The sequence below is a fragment of the Daucus carota genome, chromosome 1 (assembly GCF_001625215.2).
Source record: "Daucus carota subsp. sativus chromosome 1, DH1 v3.0, whole genome shotgun sequence".
In the NCBI taxonomy this organism is placed as follows: Eukaryota; Viridiplantae; Streptophyta; class Magnoliopsida; order Apiales; family Apiaceae; genus Daucus; species Daucus carota.
The window spans coordinates 39145376-39168477 of NC_030381.2; the positions used below are offsets into that span (position 1 = coordinate 39145376).

The 23102-nt window shown below is 35.4% G+C and overlaps 4 protein-coding genes across 4 annotated transcripts; 2 read left to right on the plus strand and 2 right to left on the minus strand.

The window, feature by feature from the left end:
- Positions 1–683: 683 nt before the first annotated feature.
- Positions 684–1004, plus strand: LOC108222445 (uncharacterized). The gene has a single exon (XM_017396368.1). It carries the CDS (start codon positions 684–686, stop codon positions 1002–1004), a length of 321 nt encoding a protein of 106 aa, XP_017251857.1.
- A 3060-nt stretch (positions 1005–4064) lies between these two features.
- Positions 4065–4939, minus strand: LOC108200244 (uncharacterized). The gene has a single exon (XM_017368335.2). The coding sequence runs from the start codon at positions 4865–4867 to the stop codon at positions 4220–4222; it is 648 nt and encodes a 215-aa protein (XP_017223824.1). The 5' UTR covers positions 4868–4939; the 3' UTR covers positions 4065–4219.
- A 399-nt stretch (positions 4940–5338) lies between these two features.
- On the plus strand, positions 5339–10574 carry LOC108210239 (uncharacterized). The gene is made up of 3 exons (XM_017381542.2): positions 5339–5668; positions 7302–7375; positions 9716–10574. The coding sequence occupies exons 1-3, from the start codon at positions 5489–5491 to the stop codon at positions 10278–10280; spliced, it is 819 nt and encodes a 272-aa protein (XP_017237031.1). The 5' UTR covers positions 5339–5488; the 3' UTR covers positions 10281–10574.
- Positions 10575–14623: 4049 nt separating this feature from the next.
- LOC135150226 (uncharacterized) lies at positions 14624–16879 on the minus strand. Its single transcript, XM_064086372.1, has 5 exons — positions 16693–16879; positions 15727–16605; positions 15491–15586; positions 15065–15327; positions 14624–15019 (listed from the first exon to the last, which is right to left on the minus strand). The coding sequence occupies exons 1-5, from the start codon at positions 16877–16879 to the stop codon at positions 14624–14626; spliced, it is 1821 nt and encodes a 606-aa protein (XP_063942442.1).
- Between the last annotated feature and the right edge of the window lie 6223 nt (positions 16880–23102).

Consider the following 23102-nt stretch of genomic DNA (forward strand, 5'->3'; position numbering starts at 1 on the left):
CGACAAAAATGTTGTTACAAGGTTGGTCTGAGGTAAGAGCAGAAAAAATAATACTCCCTCCGTCCCTCTCATTTCTTATCAAATGGGTTGGGCACGGAGGTTAAGAAATATGTATAAAGCAGTGGAAAAAAGAAAAGAAAGTGGGTGAAGTGGTGAGATCCATTGATTTTTTATGTATAAAAAGAAGATAGTGGAGTAAAAGTAGTGTGAAAAGAGAAGAAAAAGTGGAGAAGTGATGGGATCCATTGACTATTTTTGATAAGTTTTGAAATGTAAAGAATTGGATGGGACATCTCAAAAAGGAAAGTGTAAAGAAATGGGTGGGACGGAGGGAGTACTAAAGAAAAGATTTGAAATGATAGTTGATCATCCCACGACAGAGACAATGAAAACTTCGAGGTTGTTGTCATCAAGCTCTGCACATCCTGAATTGAATATTTGTTCTTTCCCCTGAATAATGCTGCCTAATTCATTTGCATATAAATTTCAAAATCTACACTTAATTAAATATTCTTATTATCCTGTACGGAGACCACCACCCAACCAACCCTGTTACACATTCAGATTCAATAAAAAGATTTACAGCTAGCTAACTAGCTCATCTGCTCATTGTTTCTCTCCCATCTTGAATATATCTCAATCTTCAAACAATCACACACACAAAAACACACAGTGATTTAGTTATGGAGGAGTGCAGGCCGAGTTTTCGAAGCTCAGCGGGAGAGAGGAGGCTCGAGATTGTGAGCGGAAAGGTGCTCACGGGGAACCAGATGTATTCGGGGCCTGATATGAGTGCGATTTCCACCAGAGTGAACAGGCTGAGCCAGGTGGCTTCTTCGTCGCCTGCTAAGTCAAGCTGGGGGTTTAATGATCCTGAGATGAAGAGGAAAAAGAGGATTGCTAAGTATAAAGTTTACACTATTGAAGGCAGGTTCAAAGCTTCTGTGCGGAATGGGTTTCGTTGGATCAAGAACAAGTGCTCGGAGTTCATCCATGGCTATTGACTTGTATTCTACGTTACCCTCGACTCTTTATTCTGCTTCGACTACGCATGTCAGGCACTTTATACTCGAAAATGGCTATGGAAATTCCGAACTCAGACGTTTTGGATATTTACAGTCGAGTCCGGGTAACATAGTTTGTATTCTCAATCCATTTTTGTGTTTCTTATTTTTGACATTTTTTAGGAGTTACGACTTGTATGAGAATTTGCCCTGCATTAAGATTAAGAGGGTTTTCGATTTGTCGAATCTCATGTGCAATTTGTAACTTTCTTTTCTAGCAGTGGATTGGGTTTTTAATGTCTCATTCTTGATCCTATATGATTTCTTAAGATTTGCTTTATGTAATTATTTTTTTCTCTGGAAAAAGTAAGCACATTATTAACAGGAAGAAATGTAATTCAAACCGCCCGATTAAAATTTAATTTTAATGCAGAAGCATGACACAATGACTCAATGTTGATCCAAATCATGATAAAAAGAACTTGCAAATTCATTGAATATACATGCAGAAAAAGTTATTCATCTTCATACAGATGAATAACAATCTCATCTTTTCTCTTCTACATGCTAAACATACAAAATTGTCCGCACTTGTTGAACCAGCTACATTAGATGTAGTTATCAGGAACAATTAGTGTTCCTACTGTACTACAAAACCTGCATATCTAGCTAGATCATTAGTGTCTATGCTTTCCCTCGCATTGGCTCTTCATTTGTGGGTAAGCGTTTGTGTCGACGCTTTAGATCCCTTGTGTTGGCTCTTCATCTGTTGGTAAAATTGCTTGATGAACTGATCAGCTTTAACATCAATCATCACGTCCGCTGCACATTTCTCAAGCAATTTATCATCAGTGTCTTCCTCGGCTTCAGTCTCTTCGTTCAAGTCCAGATCATGAAGATTGAGGGCTGATTTATATCGTCTCATCTTCTGCAGACTTAAATCTTGGAGATTACTAGTCGACTTGCTAGGACTCATCCTGCTTTTTCTCCCGAGTTTGCTACGATCACCAGATGATTTACGGTGTTTTCTCCTGCTATTTGCTATAGCAAGATTACGGAGATTACTAGCCGATACACTGTGGCTCACGGTGCCAATGAATTCTTCCAGATCATCATCTGATACACTGTTGCTCATGGTGCCTATATTATTGGGCGATAAACCGGGGCTCGTGGTGCCCGTTGATTTATCAAGATTGTCCGGTGACGAATTGGAGCTCATGGTGCCTGTACTCGCTCCTTGGAGATTATTAGGCGATGCACAGGGGGATAAGTCCGGGCTCGTGGTGCCTGTACTCGCTCCTTGGAGATTATTAGGCGATGCACAGGGGGATAAGCCCAGGCTCACGGTGCCTGTGCCCAGGCTCATGGTGCCTGTGCTCCCGGATTCGTGGAGGCTATTAGGCGAGTCATATTTGCTCGCTGTGCCCCATGAAGTAGCAGATAAGGGGAACCCTAGAGCTGGTTCACTAATCGGGGAATGACGAGGAGACGGAGATGAAGATCGAGTGGCCTGCATATGCAAAGGGCGCATTGATCCCACAAACTTCTTCCAGCCCTCTGCATTATTACCATTTATTTTGTCATCCTTGCGGCTAACAGATTTTTTATTTTTTCTGTTTTTTTCATTTGGGCTGCCACTTAGCATGTCCAATGCTGCATTAAACAAGGTGAATCTTTGCTTCCTTCTTGCATGTCTCTGATCATCTAAATAACAGCTAGGTCCGACGGTGACGCCAGCAACAAATTGGTTCTTTTCGGCCATATACGAGGAAGATCTGCGTCGATTATGCAAGCGTTGGTATGTTATCCTCAATCTGCCCTCCCTGCAATAATGCAGGAAGAGAGGATTAAGAAATTTCACGCAAGAATTCTCATTTTTGATGCTAGAAATATTTATACGAAGAATGGAGTTTTACACATTTCGGTACAAATTTGTCGAGTTACCAAAATACCCATTTTATATGTGTATTAGGAGCATCTACATGCTTCAGGTACTTTGGTAAGAAACACAAGGGAACTGGTGCTTGATACATTTGAAGGGCAAAATGGGCAACTAAAACACTTGATAATGAACCAGTATTTAAACTGGTGGTAACGCGAACATGTAGGAAATTGTTAATGATATTATTAATTGCCTCTAGTGGATACGATGAAAAATCTGAGACTCCGAGCCAATCTGATGCATTTTCCCCTGTAATTTTATTTTCTTTTTCATCACTGTTTTGACGAATGAATAGTTTTAACTCATTAGACTTTGTTTAAGTTCTAAATTTAAGACCCGTGTCACCTTTCAAACAAGGGCATGTTTTTTTTTTCAGGAAACAAGGGCTTGTTTAATGTATCAGTTTCTTGAAAAAAAAATTCTTTCAAAAATAAAAACACTTCAAACATCATATTTTCAAGATACAAATCTGCAAAAGTGGAAAACACAAATTTGAATTATATATTAGAGAACCATAAGAAGGAGCATGATTGTAGAAATCAGGAATCAAAACTAATCTGTTGACCTACCGATTCAGGATTTATATGAGGTTTATCAAAGTTTTTTGAAATAAATCAGAATTTTTTAGTCAAATCGGAGAGTAATCGAGAATGTTTAGAACACCGTAAATGAGTCTTAAATAATATTTGGAGAAACTTAGAATGTACAAAAAAAAATACACACACTTTTTTAAGTATAACTTTCCTTTTTTTTTTTTTTTACATTTGCTATGACTATCTCCTTTAAATTTCATCTTGTGATGAGTCTAATTGTTGCTGTGGGTGTGGGAGCAAATTTAACTTGCATTTGAACATGTTTTGTAAAGAGTCTTATGGTTAAATGTTGTTTGGTTTATGTCTTATAGATTATACATAAATTTGTTTCTTTCGCTTACTGTTTTTATTCGCTGCAATCTTTCCATGTAGTTCAAACTTCACCACCCATAATCATACAATTGACTGATAAACTTAATTGAACAATCATGCATGTTATTACGGGAAGATAAAAGCACCATTTTATACATTACACACCTGCATGCATGCATCCACATGAGTACAATCTTATCAAATTACTGCAGTTTGATTTTTCTGTTTCACTGTCCGTCTCTCAGCCCATAACACAAGAAAAGCCTACTATAAAGATTAAAGGTTATGATTGAATATGAAACAGAAAAACCGAAGATTTGTTTACAAGACCGCACGAATAATGTACTTAAAGCGCTCCTCGTTTTCTATTACTGACTCTTCATTTGATCATAGAATTTTGCAATGAACTCATCTGCCTTGGAATCAATCATGTCATCTGCCTCGCAATATTTTTCAAGCACACTATCATTCTGTTCCTCATCATCAACATCTGCATCGACCTCTTCTTCCATGTCTAAATCATGAAGATTAAGAGCAGAGGCGTACCTACTCATGGTATCCGACATTTTGCTGCTTAAACTATTTGTCGATTCACTTTGCCTCATTCTTCCTAATCCGGTTAATTCTTGAAGATTATTAGTTGATCCATAATTGCTCGGTGTTCCCCAAGAGGAGGTGGAAAATGACGAAGATGATCCAAAAAAATCATCGTCCGACGATGTTGATGGCCTAGAGAAAGCCTTCATTGGCTGCGGAGATCGGCTGTCCTGCGAATGTAAAGGCCGCATTGACCCAACAAGCTTCTTCCAGTTTTCATCAGAATTATTAGAATTATCATGATGTTTAGAAACGTTTATTGAGATTTTTGCCTTTGATTTTTCGCCCGGGCGACCACGTAACATAACCATTGCGGTCTTGAATAGACTGAATCGTTTCTTCTTTTCCCCCCCATTTGGAATAAGATTTGCAGGACCGTTGTGGATGACCATGACGTTGCTGGTTATTTTATCTTCCATAATCGTGTGATTATATTATCTCTACGCCTCTCTGCCCTGCAAAAATGCAGGGCGGGAGGAACAGAAATGTTGCTCCTCAGAAGCAAAATTTACATTCTTTCAACTATTTATACAGGTCTTTTATTTTTTTCATTTGCGTTTTGACTAATCTAGGCATGTAAAATGTTAATGAATTTTAAAAATATTTTTAGTTGATAAAAATTGTTGATTTATTTAAAAATTTCTGACTTTTTTAAAATATATTTTATTAATTTACTGATTACTTTTAATTTGTCTGAAAATCTTCAATAAATCATGAATCAGTAGGTCGGAAACCTAATCCCCGACACAAGAAAAGATGGGTGTGACTAAATAAATTTTTTTATTGTAGTTTTAGGATTAAAATTTAAAAGATATATTTTAATTTAAAAAGTATATTATTAAAAATAATTTTTATTAGAGGCCATCTGCCCCGTTCGTGTAAAGCCCATACAATATGTTTGGGCTGACAGCAGTTCAACTCTTCAGTTGATGTTCATAAGCTTCAGATGCAGCTCCATCATAAAATTCATCAATTTAGAATTTAAATAAACAAAAATTCAATAAAAACCACAACTTTAGTATTTCCTGAAGAATCTTGAAATGGGTTTAGAACCAAATTCTTCATCATCAGCGTCGGCATCAAATTCTTGTTCATTATCTTCATCAGCATCACCAGTGGCGCAGCCTGCAGTTGCGTGTAGCAGTGGAAAAAGAAGTAGAGATCCTGAAGATGAGGTTTACGTAGACAATCTTAACTCTCACAAGCGTTACCTTAGCGAGGTTATTTACTCTTCTTTTAATCTTTTTCCAATGTATTTGCTTTTAATCTTATTTATTTGTGTGTGTATATGTGTTTGTGTAAAGTTTATATCTTTTGATTAGTAATTGAAGTTTCATGACATTTATTTTGTGTGGTGTTGAGTTATGCTGTTGAATTATGTAGAATTATTATCTTGTTCAGGGCATTGGGATTTTTGTGCCACATTTGTTCTTGTTTGGATACGACTCGGAATTGACAAAAAGATTACGGGGGTGTTTGGATGGTGGGTGGGATTGGGAATGAGGGGTATGGGAATGGGGGGTACTGAATGGTATTCCAAGGGGTGTGGGTGTGGAGGGAATGATTTCCCCATCAGGTGGGAACGAGGTTCCCACTCCATACAATAAAATTGCTAATCCAAACACCAACACATGAGTTTCAGTTTCTATTTCCCATTAACCGGGGTCATTAACCACGAACCAAACGCCCCCTATATGTATGTGTGTTTATTTGTGAAGTTTAAGTTTTTCTTTTGTTAATGGAAGTTATGTGACATTTTTTTGCTGCACGAATGATTTAGATTCAAATGTTCAGTTGAGTATTCTGTAGAGATTGTCCGTTTTTTGTATCCTATGATATTTTGTTGTGATTTATTATTAATATTACTCACAATTGTTCAATGGGGTTTTCCGTCTCTTTCGTATATGGAGAATATAGTACTCTGTTCAAACAAAATCTTTGTTTACAGCCTGCGACATTTAAAGCTTCAAACTTGGCTTCACAGTTGCACACGGAAAAATAACAAGGGTCAAGAGGTTTCTAAAAGTATGCACAATGCAAAACACATCCTTCATTGAAAGGAAGCTCATTGGATGAATATAAATTAAGAAAATATATGTTAACACAATTCAAAGTAAATAACATTGTGAAAAATAAGTTGAAGTACTGTTCTATCGCTCATGCTGTGATATCAACTCAACTTTTATTTTTAAGAAATTAAGAAACATCAGTTTTTTTGACAATAATTGGTTGACATTCGTCAGTGAAGATTCAGAAAATCTCTGCTTCGATTGCATTGAATTATATGGTACAAATATTGTAATTTTGTTATTTGATATTACTACCACCATGTACCTAAATGCTCTTGCAGTCTTGCTAAAATGTATAGTCTACATCAATTTTAAAGCTTTTGGGGTCAAACTTACTTCTAGCTATCAGTGGCGAGGGATTGAGACTCAGTAGATAAACTACAACCAGACAATAAAAGATTTATCGCATACTAGAAGATGGATTGACCCATACCTACACTTTGCTATTGGAGAGGACTTTTGGGTGGTGCAGGGGGAACTTATATTCTATATACCTCAGAAAGTGTATGGTGATGGCATTACACATTATTACATAGTACATGTCGTTTCGTAATATCTATCAGTAAAATAGAAGTCCTTGGTGCACAATGTCTTCTTTTTTTGTAGATGGGATCCTATTTGTGAATTAATACTTTATCAAGCCATTTTCCAGTTAGTGTTATTTGTTTGTATGAATTTCGGATGATGTAATGCTGAGTATCCTTAATCTGTGTTATAGCACTGTAAATATGAGGCTCTATTTGCGACTTGGGTTATTTGTTTGTTGAAATCATTTAAATTGCAGATAATGGCTTCAAGCTTGAATGGGCTGACGGTTGGTGACTCCTTAGCGGACACTCTCATGGATTCTCCTGCAAGGTCTGTGAACATGTTCTACCTTGGATGATTAATTATTGTATATAATTTGGTTCACATAAAATTTTTAGTTACGTGTAAAGATTTTATCTTACATGAGGTCATATTTTTTTTTTATATTTTTTGTGCCCTATCCACCGCACCGGAATCGTCATAATATCTTATTATTTGAATTGCGTGTACACTCACTTTTGTGCCCATATCCTCACATTATAAAGGAAGAAAATATGATGGATCACAACCTATAGAAAAGACAAGAATTTTAACCTTAAAAATCAATAAAATAAGCTCCAAAGATTATTAAAGGTTTCATCTCATATGTAGTTGGAATACCCTAGACTAGAAAAGTACTCTTAATCGATAAATATATTATTGCAAATCAACTAACATGCAAATTAATATGTGTATTTAAACTCCTTTTTATTACTTCACTACTCCCTCCGTCCCCCTCAATTGTTTACATTGGGGGATGGGGTTTCCGCACGTATTTTAAGGCTCTCATAAAATATAGTTTGATAAATTATTTTTAACTTTTTTTCTTCTGAATAAAAGTTGAATGTTTAAATTTTTATACTTGCACAAGAAATTTTTTAAAAAGTTGTGAAACTATATTTTATATACATCTTAAAATGTGTATCAAGCAGTTGAAAAAAACCGTAACGAAATGAGAGGGATAGAGGAGTACAATGATCTTAATTGGACTTTTAACAAATTACATTTAACTTTTATACTTGGGTAATAACATATATACAAGTTAAAATTTCCTGCTCTGTATGACCGCATCACATAATTAATCTCTCTAGCTGTTGCAAGGGCAGAAAAACATAAGAAACAACTATGAATGGGGTTTGCAAACAAGTCTTTATGCATTTTTAGTTATGTATGAAATAAATACTTGAACAAAAGCAACCTGGAAAGTTGACTTTTTCATGTATTTGCAGCTGGCATCTATATTAATACAAAGGTAAAAAAAATTTTAGTCTCTTTGTTGACCTGCCTAGTATCCTACCATGTTTATTTGGTGAATTTAAATCATATAATCATGTTTGCTACATGGTTGAATTTATTTTAACAAGTTAGATATTTGAATTATAGTATGAATGTCGAAGGATTATTTGTCAAATCTGAATCACATGTTCTGAATAGTCTGAAAGGTTTAACCTTTAAAAAATTTGTGTAGATAACCTATTAAAATTGTACCTCGTAATATATTTTAAATATTATTACATGCATAAAATATTTGAGAAATCATTTATTCATTCTGTCCGGTCAAGTAATTTTAATATTACAAACTAAAAAGTTAGAGAAGATATGAAAGTTTATCCTTTCATATAATGTGCAACATATGAATGCAATCTGAATACGCCCTAATGTTCTACAAGGACATTGAAATAACTTCTAACAAATATTAATCGCACTCCTATTATTAGTAAACATTTAAATATTAATAATAATACTAATATTATATCAAAGACCATAAATATTGTTGTATAAATTGTAATAATGTAATTTGGTAATTCATAGAATAAAATGTTTTACCAAGTAGATGTTATTATGTAATTTGCAATTTAAAATAATCAGAATTCGAAAATAAGAAGATACTATATAATTATATAAGTAAGAACAAAACTCATATGGATTTTAATCTATGATAATCAATTGTTTAGTCAACTTTTTGTGAGTTTAGCCAATTTTTTTGAGTCCACTTGATTATGGCTTCATTGAGAAAATAAACAATCATATTCACTTGTTCGCTTTTGTTCAGTACCATTCAACTCATTCGCTTGTAACAATATGGGCCATAAAGTTCTTTTTGTTGGTTGAGTTGTCATCAATTCTGAATGTAACGACATGGTTGCGGTTTTAAAATGAGTTGGTAGCTTGGCAATACACACTTGCATATCAGGACAAAGTGGAAGGTGGTTGGTTTGTATGTGATTTTTGTTTACTTTTCTAAAAGTTGTGCAATGAACAGATATCTTGCTGATAACTACTCATAGTAGAGTTGTTTTCCTTGAAATCACTATCTTATAAAGGCGGAAAATTATATAAATTCGTTAATCGTTATTTAAATCAACAAAGAAACTTTGCAAGAACTATGAAGGAAGATATCACTTTCTCTTTAAATTCCTTGGTCTTGGTTAGAACTCCCTTTTTCCTCTATGTTAATTGTGGCTGGAGTTTCACGTATATGCTTTAATTGGTAGTAGCGAAAGGAAGATATCACTTTCTCTTTAACACGTTGCAACACTGTTAGAACTCCCTTTTTCCTCTGTTAATTGTGGCTGGAGTTTCACGTATATGCCCTCATATTTTATTATTTGACAACTTTTATGGTATCAGAGATGAGATGCCTTTACAGTATTCACCAATGTCAGAAGACTCAGATGACTGCCGGTATTATGAGAGTCCAGTTAACGCATGTTCATCCCAAGCAGACAGTGTACCCACCAGTCCAGTTTCTCCTTACAGGTACCAAAGATTTCCATGTGGCTTTTCCTCAGGTTCACCTACCACTTCCTATCCTTTGCACAACTGTAATCTTCCCGTAACATGTCCCCAACCTCGCCAACGGGGCTCTGACTGTGAGGGTAGATTCCCCTCGTCACCAAGTGACATATGCCACTCAGCGGACCTTAGGAGGGCTGCACTTATGCGGTCAGTGCAGATAAGGACACAATCTCCAGGCCCGTCTCTTTTAGAAATGTCATTCAGTTCAGGTCAAGAACCTGGGCATAATATAGAAGCCCAGGAGCGTCCCTGTTCTTATACCAAGTCACTAGTTGTTGAGAGGGAAAATCATATTGTAGAAGGATGCCCTACATCAGCTATACCAGAGCTTGAAACTAGGGAAAAGTCTTGCAGGGCCCTGAATATGGATTTGAAAAGGGACGAAGCTGCAGATTGATTGATTTAGTGAAATAGGTTCGCGGATGTATGTTCGACTTTGACGATCTTTCGTCATGGAATTTACTAATTTAGTTTATCTGGTAAAGGATTCCCAGCATGTAGCTGTTCTGGTATGTGTATGTAGCTTGTGTATAGCGAAATACCAAGACAGCCGTGTCTTTACTAGGAGTATTGATTTTTATATAAACTTCAGGCATTCATCTGAAAAACAATTTAGAAGAATTGTCAGTTGTGTACTTGTGGTTATGATGCAAAAGCCTATAGTCTATAGACAGATTATAAGGTAAGGAAATGCATTTATTCCTGTAATAGTAAATGAAATTAAATAAAAAAACTAAGCAGCTGCCTGTATATTGGAATCATAGACATTATACAAACCCCATTAAGTAAGAACCTTGGGATCAATAAAAACTTAATTTATCGAGAGTATAAAAACATTTGCTCTATTATTTTGGACCAGGAAAAAATATTAATTTAATGAGGTTATTACTTTACTAGAGTACCTGGGGTTTGTCTCAACTCAAATTAGAACTCAAATGATTTATCTGATATTAGATTAGCTTGTATTCCAGATCCAAGTGAGCATCGAGTTAAATGATGGATGCTCAAATCTGAAGATGGGTTACTAGATTGAGTCTTCTGTAAATTATTAAATTTTCTTGGTGTTCATCCTTGGCACCACTTCATGGCTCGAAGTTAATGCAGTTCCTGTCAACAGTGACAGGCTTCATAATATTATTTTTTTTGCTAAAAAAATATTTCAGAATGAAAAGGATAGAAATAGAATGTACAGTACTAATGCTTAGTTGCTTACTAGACCAGCTTCAAAGATCTTATAAAATCTCAGCACGTCTGAAGAGCAAAATCTGTCTTGCATAATTTATGAGTGGCAGGCTGGCAGGGCAGCTGCTAATTAGGAAATATCTCGCAGAGGTGCCGTGCTTTGCTACAGATACGAGCATCCGGATTTTTTATATAATAAAAAATAGAAACAGAGGTAATTTAGTAATTTTGATTTCACTCCCTCTCTTTTTTCACGGGGGTTAAATATATCGAGATAATATTTATTCAGTGTTAACAACGTCGACTATGAATTATGGTTCTGTGTGTTCAGATATTTTTATATTGTAAAAATGCTCTAACAGTACGTAGAATATTGGAAACACATTCCAATACGTATTTAGGCAACTTATATAAGTATGTAATATAAATAAATGGCAATTATGATAACATAAATAAAAAATTTGTATTGCATTAATATCTTTTATACTTACATTAAAATGTCCTTGTACTAAAATAACCTTGATGAAGACCTACTTAGAAGCATCAACCACTTTTAGATATACTTCTGCAGCCGGCCTTTTGATAAGACGATCAAATCAAACACCAAATAAGTTTCAGCTACCTTGAACAGTCTTATTACTCAGTTGAAGCTCAGCTCCAAGCAAAACGAGATGCTCAAACTGGAGATGGGTTACTATATTGACTCTTCTATAAATTAAATTGTCTTTCTGTGCATCCGGTGGCACTACTTCAAGTCTGGAAGAGTTTCAATATAAGTCTGCAAGTAAATGTTAACTACAAGTTCTTCGTGCTAGAAGAACTTTACGAGGATAATATTGTATATTAACATCCTCCTTCATTTAACATCTTGAGATTCTGAGAGAAACTCATATCATTTTAAGTGATCGATTGTTCTAAAATCTCAAGAATTTGAAAGAAGTATTTATCATGAATCATGATCATAATATTCTAACAGCAAATACATCAAATAGTGTAGAGCCACTTTTAACAGAGTAAACTATGAAGAATAATTTAGTGTACTATGAAATAGTACAAAAGAGAACAATGGACCTTTTTTTCCCGAATAAAACAAGAATTTTGACAAATTTGCTATTTGAATGGCGCTGGTTGAAACAAGTTTCAGCTCTTCCACTTGTTTGGCACCATGCGAGCAAGCCTGGTGGTATTGACTGCTCTTGAGATCTGGGTTACCCAGTCCCTATCAGCTTTTCGCAACTAAACAACACCCTTTATGTCTTCCTTAAAGGCGGGGAGACAAATGACAAGTGACTTTTTTCTCATTGATGACTGATGTGTGTACTCTCTCCACCATTTTCTCAGAATTATTAACAATTTGATTTATCAATCAAATCTTGAAGAGTAAAAACAGACACATTTCTGCTTTCGGTAAGTAATGGCGGAACTCCATGTAGTGCTCAGTGGCGGAACCAGAGGGGGCTAGGAGATGCTAGAGCCCCCTTAACCTCGAAAAAACAGTGCATATTTTTTTTCCAGCCCCTGCTGAATTATTGATGTCAATATAATTCGGGGCACTTAGAACGTGTCCAGGAAATAAAGTCATAATTTAGGGTATTTGATGAACAATGTTGATCCAATGATGTCTTAGTGGTGCCTTATATCATTAGGACAATCTCTTCCGACCTTATTTATAAGGCACCTCTCTCTCCTTGCTATATACTATATTTTTTAAGAATTCATCCCAATTTAGATGAGCTTTTTACTCATTTCACACATATTAAGGAATATCAAAAGATTGTTTTTTGATGCAAAAGGAAATTTCATCAATCAAACTGAACTTTCGGACAATATTGTCTCCAACAAATGACTCGGAGGAGACGGGAAAACACTGAAACTATTAAGCTCACAGGGAATTTTAGCCATACAATGAGCTACCCTGTTTGCTTGATTTCTAACAAACCTCAAGGAGAATCTATCGTTGCTTTGGAGAAGATCCCTGCATTGCTGCGTAATGTCACCCACCTCCAGAAGATTTTCCTTGTCTTGCTGCACAGCTTGGACACTGATCAAAGAGTCACTCTCAACAATCACCCTACCTGGTATGCTATCGTTGGCCCATGACAAAGCTTCAAGGATGCCTATCATCTCTGCTTCAACCACCAAAACTTCCCCTGAAAATTTCATCATTCTTCCTGTAATGTACTGCCCCAAATGATTTCTAACCACCATCCCTAGAGCAAACCAGTTCTGGCCTACCGTCACTGCAGCGTCAACATTAATTTTCATGCAATCAAACTCGGGAGGCTTCCATATACAATCATACTTTGTTCTAACGCCTTGCTCATTCCCACTTTGCAGTTGCTTCTCGCCAGTCAGAGATCTGTTTTTTGCTCCATTCCATGACTGCTTCTGAAGTCATACTCTTGTGCTCAAAAATGTTCTTGTTTCTTGTGAACCAGACTCCCGCTAACACTGTTGAGATTTTTATCAGTTCCTGTTTCGGACCATTAGCTAATTTACGGAGGAGCCATTCGCTGCTATCTTCAATATCCCAGCTGTCCACATCAACTCCCATATAATACCAACAATTTCTAGCAAACTGGCACTCAAAAAATAAGTGTCTCAAGTGCTCAATCTCTCCCGTACACATAGTGCATGTTACTGGTACTTGAATTCCTCTTCCTCGCAACAAGTATCTTACTGGCAGTGTATTCCGACAAAATCTCCACAGGAACACTTTGGTCTTATGAGGGACTTCGAGCTTCCAGATCACACTCCAACCTTTAGATTGTTGAACTTCATTCACATTTACATGATGTTCACACCACTGGAAATAACCTGATTTCACCGTATACTTCCCATTCTTAGAATGAGTCCAGGCCACCCTGTCTGTTGTATACCTTTGGGGAATTCGAGTCTTCACCATTGCTGCTACATCTTCGCTACAAAAATGATTATTCAACTTGTTTACATCCCAAGTTTTCGTGTTCTCCAGAAAAAAATCACTTACAATTAAGTGTTTTACATCGCCAGTCACTCGATTTTTATCGACACAAAAATCTTCCTTCAATCTCAGCCACCTATCCTCAAGAATTTTAATAGATTTACCATCACCTACGACCCACCTCAGACCCTTTTTCATTTCCTCCTTGGCCTCCCAGATGCCAGACCACGTGTAGCTATCTCCCCCCTTTCTATTCGCTTGTAAAAAGTGGCTGTTTGGGTAATATTTTGCTTTTAAAACTCTGGCCATCAAAGAATCTGGCTCGTTCACTAGCTTCCAACATTGCTTGCTTAACAGAGCTATGTTAAAACCTTTGATGTCCCTGAAGCCTAACCCACCATTATTCTTCATCATACACATTTTCTGCCAACTTAACCATCTAATCCCTTTGTTGCTCGTTGAGTTGTTTTGCCACCAGAAAGCATTCATCACCCTTTGAATCTCCTCACATAGAGATTTTGGCAATAGAAAGCAGGACATTGCATAGGCAGGAATAGCTTGTAGAACATTCTTTAACATAACTAGCTTGCCAGCTCTAGATAATAATCTCGTGCTCCAGCCCTCAATCTTCTTGATTACCTTCTCCTTAAGTCTCCTATGTCCTTCATAACCCCAAGCTTCTCTTTGATTTCTCCTTGCTTATCCGTCCTTACATTGGAGCTGAAAAATATGGCAGATTTCTGGTAGTTGACAGCTTGACCAGAATAGCCCTCATACTCATTCAGAATTCTTTTCACTTCAACCGCTTCATTGATCGAGGCCTTAAAGAACAAGAAACTGTCATCAGCAAAAAGCAAGTGCGATATTGCTGGGGCTGTATTGCTTATTTTACATCCAGTGATACTTCCAGAGCTACCGGCTAAGCTTAGATCTTTAGATAAGCCCTCAACACACAACAAAAATAGGTATGGAGACAAAGGATCCCCTTGCCGTAGACCACGAGTAGGATTTATAGGCCCTATCATTGAGCCCTGAAAAGAAATCGAATAAGATATCGTAGTGACGCATAGCATTACCCACTTTATCCATTTATCTGAGAAACCCATAGCTTTCATTCTGTAACGAAGATAATCCCAGCTGACTCGATCATACGCTTTACTGATGTCGAGTTTTAGTGCCACCACACCATCCTGGCCACTGTACTTTCTTTTCATATAATGCAGAATTTCAAACGCTACCAACACATTGTCCGTAATATTTCTACCAGGGACAAAGGCTGACTGCTCTTCCGATATGATTTGAGGGAGGATTTTTTGCAGCCTATTTGCCAGGACTTTAGCTATAATCTTGTAAAGCACATTACATAAGGCTATAGGTCTGAGATCTTTCGGATCATCCACCATTTATTTTTTTTGGAATGAGCACAAGGGTTGTATCATTGACTCCAGCCGATAAATTGCCCTCGGATAACCAGTTGCAGCAGCACTTAAAAACTTCCTTACCAAGGAGCTTCCAGAAATGTTGAAAGAAAGCCGGATTAAGACCGTCCGGTCCACTGGCTTTATCTGGGTGCATATCTTTAACCGCTTTAGTAAATTCTGAAAAAGTTAGCTCAGCTGTAAGCAACTAATTTGACTAAAAGATATAAGTGTTGTGTCCTCACTACTCGGTGTATCACTTCTGTTGTTCGACTCCTTAAAGACTTGACTGAAGTAACTGAGCAGAATATTACACATACCTTCATGACTTGACACCATAGTCCCATCTTCTGCCTTTAGACTTGAGATATGATTCAATTTTTTCCTGCTGGACGCTGCTGCATGGAAGAATCGAGAATTTGTAACGCCCTCCTTAAGCCAGAATTTCTTAGCTCTTTGTTTCCAGTAAACTTCCTCGTTAGCTAGCAATTCATTTAAATTTTCCTTCTCATCAAAGTATAGCTGGATACCATCATCGTCTTCCCTGTCTTTTAGATCTTCAATAATCTTTTTCTGTCTAACAACTTTTTCCCTGAATTTATTGAAGAAATCTCTGCCCCAGTGGGCCATGTACCTAGACAGCTCGATTAGCTTCGGAATCAAATGAAGAGCTGGAAGTTGTTGCCAGAAACCTGATATCTCTGCATGAAAATTGGCCTCCTTCAACCATGTATTCTCAAAACGAAATCTGAACTGCTTCTTCGAAATGGATGTACTCATCAACTCTAACTTGATTGGGTCATGGTCTGATTTAGTGACCTGAAAGACAGAAAGCATGCATAACGGAAACTTACCCCACCATGCATCAGTTGCAAAACATCTGTCCAACCTCTCCCTAACCCAACTTGACGTGCCCTTACTTTTTTCCCAAGTAAATTCACCTCCTTTAAGCTCCAGCTCTATCAACGAACTATCTTCAATTGCACTACGATAACCTTCCATCAGACTAATCGGATGCTCATTTCTCCCCTTTTTATCACTGCTATAGAGAAGATCGTTGAAGTCTCCAAACACACACCATGCCAACTGAGAAATAGAAGACAAATGTCGAAGAAAGTCCCAAGATTCTTGCCTTCTCTCCCGCTCGGGGAAGCCATAAAAACACGTTAACTGCCACTTATCCCCTGATCTCTCCTGGACTATGATATCGATATGATTATTGGAAGAGCCAAAAACAGAGCAGTTTATCTTATTACTCCAAAAAACTGCTAGCCCTCCTCATCTACCCTGCTTCTCTACTGAAAAGTAATTAGAAAAACCAATCTTTCTTGCAAGCATTGCAATTTTATTACTATCTGCTAAAGTTTCAGATAAAAACAATACATCAGGCTTATGAGACGTAATCATCTCTTTCAAAAGACGAACTGCCTGAGATGAGCCCACACCTCGACAGTTCCAAGCTATGGCATTCATTTTGAATGGCTGGCTTGCTTAGCAAGCTCAGCCGGACTGTTGTGAGAAGTGACTGCCAAATCCCCATTAGAAATGTCAGTCTCTTGTGGTTGTTGCTCTGTCTGATTTCCCAAAAATTTCTCCCTTTGGTCAATTTCCATGTGGCCCACATGATTTGATATTCCTCTCCTACGTTTTCGGTCCTCCAACTGGATAATTTCACTGTCATCTTCATTTAAATCATATATCATATTGGAAGTTGTTTTAAATCCCATGAAATTCGCCTCATTTAAATTCAGAGATTTATCCTTATCCTTTCTATGATCTGTTACAACTTGTTTCCTGTAATCGCTCGCCCCCCTGATTTTATGCTCCTGATTCGAACTTCTTTCCCCCGAAAAGTGCTGTTTGTTGAAATCGCGACCAATCCTATCCTCCCACGTGTCATCGTTTTCGTTTCTCAGCCACTTACTCTGAGTTTGGCCGGCCACCCTACGCGGTGGTGCTCGGAGCCAGCTACCCCAGTCTTTCACCTTACTTTCCTCTCCTGCTATGTTCAGTCTGCAGAATCTATCAGTATGAGTCACCAGACCACATGAAAAACAGAATTCACCTAACCTTTCATATTTGCATTCCACCGTGATCTCCGTGCCATCCTTCTTGATAATTTTCTTTTTTCTCTTGAGAGGTTTACGTACATCAATCTTAATTCTAACTCTCATACAATCTCTCCATATTGATGTGTTGTTCCTTGCATCATATTCCAGAAATTCTCCAAAGAAGTTTCCTAGTTGTTTCCCAACTGTTTCAAGCATGTACCCCATTGGCAGGTTATATAACTGAATCCAAATACTTACAAAGCATGGCGTTATCTTTGCTGGGTTCTCCCCCGCTGCAATCTTCTCCAGAGCCAGCATTGCGTTGTCGAATGACCAAGGACCTCCGTTGGTAACCCATTGCATATCTTCTTTTCTGAAGAACTGAAAAAGAAACATACCTTGTTCTAGATCTTTAATATTTAACCCCATAGATGGCCTCCAGATATCAGCTATCCTCGATTTCATAATCTTTGTGTTTACACCTTTTTCTGTAAGCAATCTCCCAACGAGACAGAGTTCATATCTGTTGATAGTTTCATCCACCTCGCCTTCCAGTATAAACCCCATGTTCTCCTCCTCATCAAATACCCATAGTTTCCAGGCGTTGATTGATGTCCTCATTATCCTCCATTAGTACTCAGAAAGAAAACTCTCACAATATTCTCAAGGTTTTGAATATGGAGAGAAACAAAAAACTCTCACATAAGACTGGAGAGAAAAAAACTATAGTAATATCAAAAGATTGTTCTTTTTTCTATCTATACCCATATTTATTGTGTTGACTTTCTATAACATTAGCTAGATGGTATATTGGAAATGATAAATAGGAAAGTGTAAGAATGGAAAATTGTTGATAAATGTGCATTGGAAAGAAAGAGATTTACCTATTTCGGAATAAAAAAATTTCTCAAAAGAATCATCTAATTTGGGATGAAGGGAGTACATTCAAAAAGATACACTCATAAGTCGTACGCGCTCACTTGACAATCCCCCAACTCAACATCTCACTGCTATAAATTCATTCAGCCGCGAACCCGCGACAACTTACTCAGCTGCGCTTAAGTCCTTAAATTTGAAAAGAAAATCTTACCCAAACAGGCCCAATAACTACTGTCAACCACTTCCTATTTGTTCTGGTAAAATTACTTCATGTGTATAGAAGAACACATGCATCACTTGCAAGCCGGGCAATACTGGAAAGTTGCTCAACTAATTTAAGACATTGCATCGAGCTGATCTCAACCATCAAAATTCTGAAAAATGGACTAGCATACCTTCTGGTATTGATCTACTCTAACACAATAAGATCCAAATACGTAGAAATACATCGAGAAGTTATTGATTGCTTGACAAGCTAAGGACCACCGGAAGGCTGTAGCTTTCTTCTACATTCATTTGGATTTCCATGACCTTCTATAGGAAATGATGGTTTCCGAAAACATTTAATTCACGTACAAGACATCATATTCACCATTCACATCCTCCATCCCTTTTCATTCCTCGATTTATTGGCAATTCAGGACATATTAATATGCGTGATACAATAATAGTAACATTGATCATACAGTTCTCACCATATATTTGATTGCGATAAAACTAATAACTGGGAGTCGAGGCTTCTTAGAATATAATATGATCCTCATAAACTCTCTTTCCTAACACCTTGAAATTCCGTGGTGGAATAATGCTAAATACTAAATGCCAATTTTTTCGCTTGTGCTTTGGTTTTTAAGTAGTCGATATCAAATGGACATTGATGAATATTGTTAAGGTTATAAGGCTGTCTATTACATAAATACATATGATCCGTCCAACGTTTAAACAACTTTGCAGTGTACTATTACTTTTCTTTGATTGAAGCATGGGACTGGGACAATGAATTGCCTGTCGATTCTTGTAGAAAAGCAGAGCTGACAGTAATTAGCAAATGATTTCAGTAACATTAATTAGCATTGTACTTGTAGCCCTACCTCGCTGAAAAATTCCAAGCACAAAATCCAGAATGCTAATAAATAATTTAGTTGATTACAGGCTTGCAGCTATATTTAAACGGCCATTTATCTTACGCTAATTATCCCAATTTCTCATGAAGATCACATATATCAGTCTTTCTATAATTGTGAACTTGACACGTTCCATCTCCCTCAGATATGATATTTCACCTAGCCTCGGCCCTCGCAGCTGGGTAGTTCAATTATCAGCTGAATTGGGATGGAAGTTTTTAAGTGCATGTATAGAGATTATGCACCATATATGATAGTATATGTAATCAATACGTAACAAACACATACAAAAGTACCGAAAGTACTTGGCTAAAAAAGGTGCTAAAGCAAAGGTGTTCAAAGAATAAGAATATCATATGATGGTATATGGTATATATGTTTACGTGTCAGCTCAGTGCACTTATAAATTAATGATCATTATAAATTTTAAAATTTTTAATAAAAATCCAGTATAGAAATTAAACATGTACATTCTTTAATATTGATAAATAAATAAAAAATATTTGATTTCGTAAATATTATTTATCAAGATTTGAGAGAATAATTATTCTCTCAAATTCAGTGTCATTATTAGTAAACTAGAAATCCTTTTTAAGTAATAATTTGTTTGTTTTAGTAATTAAATTACATAATATTCTGTTAGTAGTAAAGTCATAGAAAAAACATGCAAATATTAACTTTATTTTAATGTTATATAGATATATGTCTGGTTAATCAAAAAATAATTTCAATTATAAAATTTATTATATATATCACATATAACTCTCGAATGAAAATGAAAAAGAAATTGATCTCTGTTTCCTTCACAAATGGTAAGATTGTTGGCAGGAAAAAGTGGTAGAAAATATTGAAGACCATTTTCTTGATGTAAAAGGCAGGAGATAACTCTTGAATCCCGTTTAGAGTATACTTAATAAATTATAAAATTAATATGAATTTATTTATGTCATATTATTACTATTATTATTATTATTATTATTATTATTATTATTATTATTATTATTATTATTATTATTATTATTATTTTTCTATACTTCTTTATTATTTATATACTAAAAACAACTTCAAGTTTTTCTTTTCTTATTTATTACTCACTAAGTCTCAATTTACATGATCCTTTGTTTTTCTAGGAGTCAAATTGACTAATTTTGACCAACTATTAAAAAAAATTATTTGTCGTTTTTGAAAATTGAAAGTTATATATTAAAATAGACTGGAATTATTTTTCATTGATGTTTTTTAAATTTTCTTTTGAATTATATAATATATATAAATTTCAGTCAAAATATAGTCAATTGATTAGTAACAATTCAAAATGATATGTATATTGAAACGGAGAAAGTACCGTATATTTTATCATTAAAAAGTCGGATTTCTTATCGGAGGTAGCATTAAATACATGTATGCCCTTACTGAAACCAACCCTTATAAGCAATTACCGGCAGGCTGCAACAGATTAAATTCAACTGAGGAATATGTCATCTCTATTCTGTGATACATCTCCCTCTAGTGTCATAATCAGAAAACTGTACATGATAAAAGGTCGATAAGATTAGAGTAACAGTAAACCTTATAGTTCATATCTAATCACATAGGATTTTTAATAAATTAAATTGACAAAAAAGTCCATAATATCATTAATGTTAAAGTAATTTTAATTCCATCTATCGTATAATATCCAAATATAATAGAGATGATATATATTTTAAATCTTATTACTAGAATAAAATATAATTTGATATTTATTTATCTAGATTGTATATGGACTCGTATATATAATGAGAATAGGGTTAAATGATAAGATGCTCACTAAGTGACGTGAAAAGCTAGTATCAAATTAATCATTAAATTTTAACGGGGTATCACTCGAAGCATTAAAGTCAAAGTAAATATCAAACATACCTCGTGTATGTGCACGAGAACTAAAAGCTATATCTATAGAGTTCTATACATGTTTCTTGAATTCTCACAACCAAATGAAAAGTTATGAATTCTAGTATTTTAGATAATATAATGAGACTTTTAAAATTTGATCTACTAATTGTTTTCATTTAAATAAAAAAAATAACTACAAAATTAAAAGTAATTAAAGAGTAGATAAAATAAAAGCAAATTAATGATGTGCTTAATAATTATTTCATCTCCACAAAATCTTCTTTTTTTCTGTTAACCCATAATATTTATAATTTACCCTTTTACTTAGAACTTTCGAGCTTAAACATACATATTAATTAAGCACTTGCCTCACCTAATCTGTACACTTGCCTCACCTAAAATCGTCTGTGCATCACTAATTATCAGTATAAACTTTAGTGGGGCTCGTCATGTATGAGGAACGGTGATCCACCGTTGTGTAGTGCCTGTATTAAAAGAGTAGATGGTCACGTCTAGGGTAGCCACTGCAATCTGTAATATGCTACAATAAATACGAGCATTAACTTTGTTCACAGGACAAAATTTTGGGAACCAACTGAAAGCAACACCTCCTTTCGTTTCATAGTACCCACTGGTCTACGATCTACTACGAACGCATCCCATTGAATCATGCATATCTTCGTAAAAGTATTTACATTTTAATCTTCATCGTATAATCATTTTTTGTAATGACTTCGTAGCATTGAGGTGATCAGGTCCGTGTGTGCATATATTTGTGAAATTGTAAATTTGTAATCCAAGAAGATCACATGATGATGCTGTGGACATATATTGATGTGTGGGGGCTTACTCTCAACCCTCAGACCCCTACCAAAGGTACTGCAGATATTTGAGATGTTTGCTCCATTCACCTTAATAGAAGCATACTGATATAAAATAAATTCCACTATGATGATTAAATTTTTCAAAATTTTATGAAATAGTGGTTTAAATTCTAAAATAACAAAATTATGATCGGATTTTTTCTTCTCTATTAAAAATAGTTGCCGTTAACTATGGTTCGTGATTAAAAGGGTTGAGAATAAATTTCAAGATGGCTAAAATTTCACAGCTCGTTATCAATAAACTTTAGCTACCATTTTGTAAGTATTTTTTAATTTCAAATCCTTAATGACATATCGTTAACGAGAATTGACATTTTAGAAAGCGGAGGAAAAATCCTGTCATAATTTTATTATTTTTAAAAATAAGCCAATATCTTGTAAAATTTAAAATTTTAAGCTATCATCTTGAAATTTACTCAACTTATATATTATATTTTCAGATTGAATTTAGCTATATTTTATTATTGATAAAAATATGAGGATATTATTTAACGAAAAATTATATACAGGAACCTGTTCGAAATACTGTGTAATACAATTAAATAGTAAAGTATAAAAAGAGGATTTTCTTAAACTGTAAATATTAAAGTGGAAATGAGTCTAATAAATATTATATATTATAGTAGTGATGACTGAAGTGATGCAACATATATCAATTATGTGTTTCACTAAAAGATAAAAAGATATTGATTCATGATTTTTTTTCGATGTATCGCGGTCAAGAGTTGTGTTAGAAAATGAAAGCAATGACTCTGTATATGTATCGGTATTTCCGCTTTAAGGATATTCTAGCGCATACTTTGTATACGTGCTAGTTGCTACAATACGATGTTTGAAAGAGGACTTTTGTACGTTTATACATAAGTTCACACAGGAAAGGCAA